Source organism: Geotrypetes seraphini, chromosome 7 (genome assembly GCF_902459505.1).
Source record: "Geotrypetes seraphini chromosome 7, aGeoSer1.1, whole genome shotgun sequence".
Classification (NCBI taxonomy): Eukaryota; Metazoa; Chordata; class Amphibia; order Gymnophiona; family Dermophiidae; genus Geotrypetes; species Geotrypetes seraphini.
In genome coordinates, this window is record NC_047090.1 from 160,815,667 (window position 1) to 160,825,518 (window position 9,852).

The 9,852-nt window shown below is 41.2% G+C and overlaps 1 protein-coding gene across 1 annotated transcript in view; it reads left to right on the top strand.

The window, feature by feature from the left end:
* Positions 1–8,848, top strand: part of CINP (cyclin dependent kinase 2 interacting protein) — a 37,501-nt gene extending 28,653 nt beyond the window's left edge. The window contains exon 6 of the mRNA XM_033953161.1: positions 7,942–8,848. Coding sequence (XP_033809052.1) covers positions 7,942–8,144 — 203 coding nt within the window. The 3' untranslated portion in view covers positions 8,145–8,848. The remainder of the gene's footprint in view (positions 1–7,941) is intronic.
* The last annotated feature ends 1,004 nt before the right edge of the window (positions 8,849–9,852 follow it).

Consider the following 9,852-nt stretch of genomic DNA (forward strand, 5'->3'; position numbering starts at 1 on the left):
TCCCATCGTATAATTGTGCCTCGGGTTTCTGTTTCCCACATGCAATACTTTACACTTCTCAACATTGAACTTCATCTGCCATCTCTCAGCCCAATCCCCTAGTTTGTCCAAGTCCCTTTGCAATTCTTCGCATTCCTCCATCGTCCGAGCTCCATTAAATAGTTTGGTGTCGATAGATACGACTTAGGGATCCAAGATGGCGACGGTATAGGGACGCTGTGCGGCAGCTCCTGAGAGTTTTCTCAATTGGATATTTTTTTCGAATAATATTGATTTCCTACCTTCGACATGCCTAAGCGGAGAGGGAAAAGCGCCGCTGGGGCCTCGCGGCGCTCAGAGACCTCCGTGTTCGGCAACATTGATGAAATCATCAGGCGCATGCAGGGAACGTCGGCAGGATCAGGGCTATCCCCGCTGGAGACACTGCAGGAGAACGGCGTGCAGCAGTCCTCCTTGGGGCTGGAAACCACCTTTAGCCCTGACAACCGAGCACCTCCCCCGCATCCACGAACGGCTAGTTCCCCGAGGGAGGGGGAACTTCCGGGAATCGGAGTGTTTCCTACTCTAGAGGCAGCAGAGATCAGTCCGGGGGACAGAGAATCGGTTCTCCAGATTTCTCTGGGAAACCTGAATAAGGAATTCGAGGACAGGACATCTACGGGGGAAGGAATAGCCCAGTCCGGACAGATATTGGAAGACTTGCCAGTGGGTGAGCATAAGACTTTACATTTTCAATTTCCTCAGATAACTAAACCCCAGGAGGTTACATTGGACGCTCTGTGGGACCTGGTAGTTACTATTCCTAAAACTATAGCATCCCAATTAAATCAAGTGGAGGAACGGTTTAAAGTGTATGATAAAGATATCCTGGAAATACGGAAAACAACCACTGAAAATAAATTACAGATTGAAAATCAACAACAGAATATTAATTCCCAAAAAGTTATACAGGAGGCTTTAATTAAAGATAACACCAATTTAAGAAGGAAATTAGAGTCACTTGAAAATTCCACAAGAAGTAATAATCTTAGATTAATTAATTTTCCTAAGATTATAACAGTGACTCCTAGAGAAATGATTACTCGTTACTTGACGGAAATATTGGGAATTTCTGAATCTTCTATACCACCTCTAACTCAGGTGTACTACCTTCCTGTTAAGGATGTTAAAGAATTTAATCAAGAGCCCTTGGATGTTACAGCTTTATTGGAATCCTCAGATAGGGAAGTAGCTACGCCGGCAACATTGCTTCTTTCAGTAGCTCTCACAATGGACAAGATATGGTTATTGAAATTATACTTCAAAAATAAATATAAAGAATTTTTGGGTCTAAAAGTTCAAATGTTTCCTGATTTGGCCAGAGACACACAGAAGCGGAGAAAAGAATTTCTTCTGATGAGACCAGCAGTAATAGCCCTGGGAGCTACTTTTTTTCTTCGTTATCCTTGTAAATGTATAGTCCATTATAAATTGCATAAATTTGTTTTCTTTGAACCATCTCAACTGACAACATTCCTATCACTGTCAAGACTGGAGAAAGAGCCAGCTCAGGATGGATAAGAAGATAGACGACTGTTAGCACAGTAATTACCTATAACTGTTTTTCTTCTTTAATTGATTACTTAAATTCCGTTTATTTTGAATCTTAGATCCTAAATAGAGGACTTGAGTGAGATTTAAGATACAATTATTTCTTGTTTTGTATTATGTTGTATTTTTTGCTTCTTCAATTTTGCTTTTCTGTACAAGTTTATACTTGATTGTTATATTGAAAATTTATAAATAAATAAAAAATAAAAAAAAATAAAAGTTTGGTGTCGTCTGAAATTTTATTATCTCACACTTCGCTCCTGTTTCTAGATCATTTATGAATATATTAAAAAGCAGCGGCCCGAGCACCGAGCCCTGCGGAACACCACTCGTGACCTTCCTCCAGTCCGAGTAGTGGCCCTTCACTCCTACCCTCTGTTTCCTTCCCTCTAACCAGTTTCTGATCCATCTATGCACGTCTCCGTCCACCCCATGGTTCTTCAGTTTCCGGAGTAGACGTTCATGAGGCACCTTGTCAAAGGCTTTCTGGAAATCTAGGTATATGATGTCTATGGGGTCTCCTCTGTCCATCTGTTTGTTAATTCCCTCGAAAAAGTGCAATAAGTTAGTCAGGCACGATCTTCCCCTGCAGAAACCATGATGGCTGGATATCAGAAGTTCGTTTTTTTTCAAAATGTTCATCGATGTTTTCTTTTATCAGTGCTTCCGCCATTTTCCCCGGAACCGAGGTCAGACTCACCGGTCTATAGTTCCCAGGTCACCTCTTGATCCCTTTTTAAAGATGGGCGTAACGTTGGCTATCTTCCAATCCTCCGGGATCACACCTGTTTTCAGAGATAGGTTGCAAATTTGCTGTAGTAGCTCCGCTATTTCCTCCTTAGTTCCTTCAGAACCCTTGGATGGATTCCATCCGGACCTGGGATTTGTCAGTTTTTAGTTTTTCTATCTGCCTGTACACATCATCGAGGCTCACTTCCATGGATGTTAACTTTTGTGCTTGATTTCCATTGAAGATTTGTTCGGGTTCCGGTATGTTGGTTGTGTCTTCGCTTGTAAATACAGACGAAAAGAACATGTTAAGTCTTTCCGCGACCTCTTTCTCTTCCTTCACCGCTCCCTTCCGGTCTCCGTCGTCCAGCGGTCCCACCTCCTCCCTAGCCGGCTGTTTGCCTTTAACATATCTAAAGAATGGTTTGAAATTTCGTGCTTCCCTGGCTAGTCTCTCTTCATACTCTCTTTTGGCTTTTCGAACCACATGGTGACATTCTTCTTGATACTTCCTGTGCTCTTTCAAGTTTCCCTCAGATTTGTCCTTTTTCCATTTTCTGAATGAATTTTTCTTATTGCCTATCGCTTCCTTCACTATTTTAGTTATCCACGCCGGGTCTTTTGTTCGACTCTTGTTGCACCCTTTTCTGAATCTGGGGATATACAGATTTTGTGCCTCGTTCACCGTGTCCTTGAAAAAGGACCAGGCATGTTCCACCGTCTGCCATTTTTTGGAAGTGTTCCTAAGTTTCTTCTTTACCATTCCCCTCATTGCTTCGTAGTTTCCCTTCCTGAAGTTAAAAGTTGTCGCTATGGTTCTCTTTCCTTTCAGTATTCCTAGTTCCACCTTGAACTTGACCATATTATGATTGCTGTTTCCCAACGGTCCCACTACTTCCACCTCCTTTGCAGGTCCCCTCAGTCCATTTAGGATTAGGTCCAGAGTGGCAATTCCTCTCGTTGGTTCTCTAAAAGCTGCTCCAAGAAGCAATCTTGTACAGCCTCCAGAAATTCTGTCTCCCTAGTGCAGCTTGAGCTTCCAAGACTCCAGTCTATCCCAGGGTAGTTGAAGTCTCCCATAATAACCGTATTACCGCTTTTGCATTCTCGCGGAATAGAAATCTGTAATGTAATGTAATGCTTCATCTCAACTTCCATTTCTTCATCGATCTCTCCGGTTTATCCGGGAGGACGATAGTATAGGCCTATCTTTATTTCAGGCCCTTTCCTTCCCGGTATTTTAACCCATAGTGATTCTAGCTTGTTGGCCGTCTCTGCTATGTCCATTCTTGTCGATTGTATGCTTTCTTTTATGTATAGTGCTATTCCACCACCTTTCTGTCCTGACCTGTCCTGGCGATAGAGCTTGTACTCCGGCAGTGCTGTATCCCATTTGCTTTCCTCATTCCTCCATGTTTCAGAGATTCCAATGATGTCTATGTCTTCTGCAATGGCCATGGCTTCTAATTCCCCCATTTTGTTTCTTAGGCTCCTTGCATTAGTATATATGCAATTTAGCTCCTGGAATTTTGTTGCCTTCATTTCCTTTCCCTGTGCTTCGGTCTTTAGAGTCTTCTTTTTGGCTACAATCTTTCTACCTTCTTCTTCTTGGTTAGTCGACTCCTGTAAATTGTCCCTTGTTTCTTCCAAGCCTTTTTTCCCCTCAGTATCTTCATTGGATACCTTCTTCCGAATCATCGACGCTTGGTCGACTGTCGGCTTTCCCCTTCTTCTTAGTTTAAAGCCTGTTCTATTCCTCTTTTGACGTTGTTTGCTAGAAGTCTAGTTCCTGCCACGCTCAGATGCAATCCGTCTCTCCTGTAGAGCTTGCTCTTGCCCCAGAACATCGTCCAGTTCCTCACGAAGTGGAATCCTTCTTCCTCACACCATCTCCTCATCCACGCATTTATTGATTGTAGTTCCTCTTGCCTTTTCACATCTGCCCTCGGTACCGGTAGGATCTCTGAGAACGCTATCTTCTGGGTCCTCGTCTTCAGCTTCATTCCCAAGATCTTGAACTGTTCTATCAGCGTGCTTCTTCTGTAGTCCCTCCTGCTGACCTATGGTCCCTATGTGGATCATTACTGTGGTCTCTTCCGTCTCAGCTCCATCCAGGATCTTTCCAATTTTGTCCACGATGTCCTTGGTTCTCGCTCCCGGGAGGCAGGTCACCAGTCGATCCTCTCTCCCTCCTGCTATGTGGCTGTCCACATGCCTCAGGATCGAGTCCCCCACTAGGATCGCTGACTTTCCCTTCTTCAATGTTCGCTTGGGTCTCAGGTCAGTGTCCTCGGTGTGCTCCACTCTTTCTTCCTCCGGGCATCGACTGGCCAATTTCTCTCCCTCGTGTGTTTTTCCTCTATGGGTGTCTTCTTTGAGGTCTTCTGCTTCTTGTTCTCCCTTCGATGTTGGTGTAACTTCTTCTTTCTTCTGTAGTTCGTTCTCTTCCACCCTCCTCTTGTATGCTTCCTCAATGAATTCCTCGAGTTCCCTGACTTCCTTCTCGATGTGTCTCTCGCTCATGAAGTCTTCAGCTGTCCTGAATGGGTCTTCCGTGGTGTAAGATCCTTCTAGCTCCTGTATCTTGAAGGATCTTACACCATGGAAGACCCATTCAGGACAGCTGAAGACTTCATGAGCAAGAGACACATCGAGAAGGAAGTCAGTGAAGACTCAAAGAAAATGCATCTAACTCCCTGAAAATTAACACATTTACAAGGAAACCTTAATACAAAAGTGGCTCCCAGTTTCAAGACCTGAGATCTTAAAATAAATTGTTTCCTCTTTCTCTTACTCTAGAGACATCTGGGTACATTCTTATTTTCTGATTCAAGAAGAACTTATCTTTATATTTGAAGAAAATCTTTAAAAGTCAGTCTCTATCAAACTCCAATGCCAATTGAACAAAGAGAGTAGCTACTTCCATCTGTTCAGAATTTGAGGTTTCAGAACAATTTTGTCATAGCTTTGGTAACCCTTGGAGTGCTCTCTGGCGCATTCCAGTGCTCCATCAGCATCATGGTGATCTCTGGATTTAAAGGAAAAAATGTGAGCTGAGCTTAACAGCTGGGGAAGTCTGCAAGAGTTCCAAATTTAATTCCAGGAAAGATACTGTAATTCACTATCCTTTTCTTCATCAATGCGTCCATTATTTTTCCAATAACCAAAATGGTTTACCAGCCTCTAGGTTCCCACTTCAGCTCTGCGACCAGTTTTGTGAAGAGGGACTACATCCACTCTTCTCCCACAGAATCACTCCTATCTCCAAAGATTTATTGAACAAATCTTTAAGAGGACTGCCGCTCACCAATTTAAACATGAGAGACATGATTGGTGCACATCTACCAATCATGGAGACAGAGCTGAAGCTTGATGGCCAACCAGGGGCACTGCCATGCATATCCACCCAGCTCCCCATCCATTTTCCAGTAGTGAGCTCAGCTGTGACCTCTCCTCAAGAATCCCCTGTCCCCACTGCAACGTGCCTTGACTTTGCCAAGTTTGCCTCTACGAGAATAGCTGAACCCAGGTAAAATACAGCCGCACATCGAATACTGTGTGTAATTCTGGTCACCATATCTCAAAAAATATATAGCAGAGTAAGAAAAGATACAGAAAAGGGCAACAAAAATTATAAAAAGGGATGACTTTCCTTTGAGGAAAGGCTAAAGTGGGTAGTGTGGCAAACAGATGGCTCAGGGGTGATATGATAGAGGTCTATAAAATACCAAGATAATCCGCTTCTATGCTGTCTGCTCTTGGTACATGCACCACTGAAAGAGGCAGAAGATGCCTCGCCACCCACTGAAAGAGCATTTGAGCATCCTGCTGCAGATTCATGCTCCGGGTGCCCCCCTTGTCAATTGGCACAAGCTACCACTGTGGCATTGTCCAAGAAGATTCAAACCGCCTTGTTCTGGAGCGCACTCTCAAAGCACAGGCGAACCATCTGGATCACTCAAAGCTCCAGATGATTGATCGACCACTTTCTCTTAGAAGGTAACCAATGGTACTGTACTAGACTGTCCGTGCAAAGGGCCCCCAAGCTGTAAAGACTGGCATCTGTCATCAAGATCACCCAGATGGTGATTGTGGACAGAGAGAGGGGGTTCAACCACTAGGCTAGGCTGCACCAAGCTTCCTACAAGAGATCTCATGAGATGGGATCAACTACCCCAAATTTCTGCTGATGAGATAGATATAATGAGAAAGACAATGAATTTAATTTTGTTAAGAACATAAGAATTGCCATACTGGGACAGACCAAAGGTCCATCAAACCCAGTATCTTGTTTCCAACAGTGGCCAAACAGGGCCCAAGTACCTATCTAGATCCCAAGTAGTAAAACAGATCTGGATTTGGACAACACAGGTCCAATTATATCTGGTGGAAAGAAAATATAGCAATAGTCATACGTGATGGTGGTATAGGGATGCTTTGCTTCTTCAGGACATGGAAAATTTGCCATTATTGAAGGAACCATGAATTCTGCAGTGTACTAGGAAATTGTTAAGAAGAATATCTTTAAGATGAAGCATGATTGGGTTATGTAGCAAGATAATGATCCAAAACACAAAAGCAAGTCTATATCTAGCTTAGGAAAACAAAATTAGTTTTGGATTGGCCTAATCAAAAATACTGACTTGAACCCATGAATGATGTGTTAGGTGCTGTCACAACAGTCTGAATTAAAACAGGTCTGCAAAGAGAGCTAAATTCCTCAACAGCAATGTGAAAGACTGGTATCAAATTATAGGAAGCATTTGTTTGCAATTATTGCTGCTAAAAAGTGGTGGAAACAGTTATTAATGAGGGTGATATAGACATTTGGATAATTTAGTTTTTTACAGCAATGCTTTATGGCTCATATTCTATGAATGGTGCCTAAGTGAAAAATAACATTTTTAAATTATTTTTAAGGTGTCTACTGGCACCTAAAAAAACATTATGGTGCCTAATGCTACTAGGCATGGCTAACGTCAGAAGTGGCATTAGGTGCTAAGTGTCATGATTTATGCCAAAGGTAGGCACTGGAAATGTAGGCTTTGAAAACCACAGCCTACATTTCCATCATATACCTTTGCTGGAGGCGTGATTCTCTAACAATACACGTGATTGACACGTGATCGGTGGCCAATGTGTTTACTCGGGTTCCCTTTATCTAATATTTCATTTTTGGAAAAGATCAAAATCATTCAGTACAGTGTGACACTTATGTACAGTATTTTTAAAATATTTTTTCAGTTCAATAGAAATAATTTAACTTTAAAATATAATTTGACATAATTTTCAAAATTTGCTTGTTTTTGTACCCTTCTACCACCACCACATGCCAGACCAGCCCAAACCAACTGCTGCTCAGAACCAGGGCTGTGGAGTCAGAGTCAATTTTGGGTACCTGGAGTCATGGGTACCAGAAACTAAGGCGTCGAAGGCTTTATCTTCTGACTCCACAGCCCTGCTCAGAACACATCATGACTTGCATATCTGCTTCCCTGGCTTAGAGAGAGCATTGGTGTATATATATACACATACAGTATAATACAGTGTGTGTGTATATATATATATATATATATATATATATACACACACAGTATATAATTTTATTTATTTTTACTTTAGATGAAATTTCTCTTAAGATGTCTGAAATGTACAGACAAGAACAGCTTCTGAAAGAGACCATTGTGCATGAACTAGCACACAACACTGACCAGGATCTGATGATGGTTTATCTGTCTGCATGGCTGCATCAGCCATATCTGGAGAATAATATCAGAGTTTTACTAGAGAGCATGCTGCTGGAAACTGGCCACCGAACACTGTAACTGGATTCTTGAATCTAATCATGTTTGTGCTTGATAGAGACATAACATATAATTGTTTATAATGCAATATTGACTTGTGAAAGGATATGTAAATACTATAGCTTTGTCTTTCTTGATAATACTTTCTACTCCTTTTATTTATTTTAAAGTAATCTTATCAATTTACTGCCAGCTCGTTTTCTTTGTTAGCTTTTGTAATATGACCACGTAATGTTTTGTCGTCCTCACATTTTCAGGAAATAGCACAGCCAGTGAATATATTTTTTCCAGAGTCATGGATTTGCCTTTAATACAATGAGGAACTTCTAGCTTAATTTAGACCAATAGCTTCACTATTACTCAGTAGTGGGCCTTAATCATAACAAAATGTTTTATTTTTAAAGATGCATTTGAATTCTAATAACATTTCTCCCATCCTTAAGTATTGACTTCCTTTTGACAGTGCCAAACTTTTTATTTTTTTATTATATTTTTTTATCTTTTCATTTTATTATGGTTTTGCCCCCTCCTCATTTTACCCTTTCATGTTTCTCTCCTCTACAAATTGTAGTTCTCCCTTTTTCCTATTTGTCCAATTAATTGAAGTATCTGTATTTTGTCATGTCTTGCATGATTACTTGTATTCCTATTTTAATTGTAAATCGCTTAGAATTTTATGTAAAGCAATTCATCAGATTTTAATAAACTTGAAACTTGATGATGAATCTAACAGTGGAGTTCGATTGCTTTGATACCAGTAAAGCGAGAGCTGTTTTCTGTTGCAGAAGGAGATTTGCAAGTAATAGGGTTCTGTACTGTTGCTTCCCATGTCTTCTAACAAAAAGTAATTAGCAAGGTAAGAACCTAATCTTTCATTTTCTCTATACCATAGGCTCACATCTATATCAGTACAAATTTTGTTGGCTAACCAATCTCTGAAAGCCCTTGGACCATTCCAAACAAATCTCAATTCCAGGAAATTTATCTGATGACATCCTCCTGGAGGCCCTGAATCCCAAGAATAAAAAAAACTCACCTACCTGGACTCCCCAGCTCAATTTGGACGCTTACTGTAGGGATTGTTTGATATTATAGAATATGTGTCCAGAGAGGTTTTGTGACAGATATGATGTCTCACAAACCAAATAGTCTATGCCTGGTGCATGCACAAGAACCATTATGCCTGTCATACTGAGACACATCAGGGGTGTTACATGCACTTTGGCCTAATATTCTTAATATGTTCTGTGCTAATTGCTGACTCCTTTGAATGGCTACCACTATGGGCACTAGATTAATGATGCCTGTGTTGTCATAGAAAGGCTTTTGCCGTAGTTAGTTGTAGCAGAACGTGCATATCCTAATTGTGGTGTTTCTGATTCTTTTGAAAGTGGTCTCTTTACTAGGCAATCTCCCATGTGGGAGAACATGTGTACTCAGTCTCCATTGGTATGCTACTATGACTGAAAACCAGGAGCTGATGTGAGACCAAAAGACAGTAGTAGTAGTGATGTTTTCCTAAGATGAATTTGAGATACAGCTCAGAGGCATTTGTGGCTGGGATACCTCTATTAAAGGTGGGTGTAAATGTCCTCTTAAGAGGACTTGATCAGTCTCCCTCTTGGAGAAAGGGAATTCTTATTCCCATGGGGCTGTAAAAAGCTAAAGTCTAGCTCCTATAGTTTAAAAAAAAAAAAAAGTTTGATTATCACTCCCATAAGACCAGCAA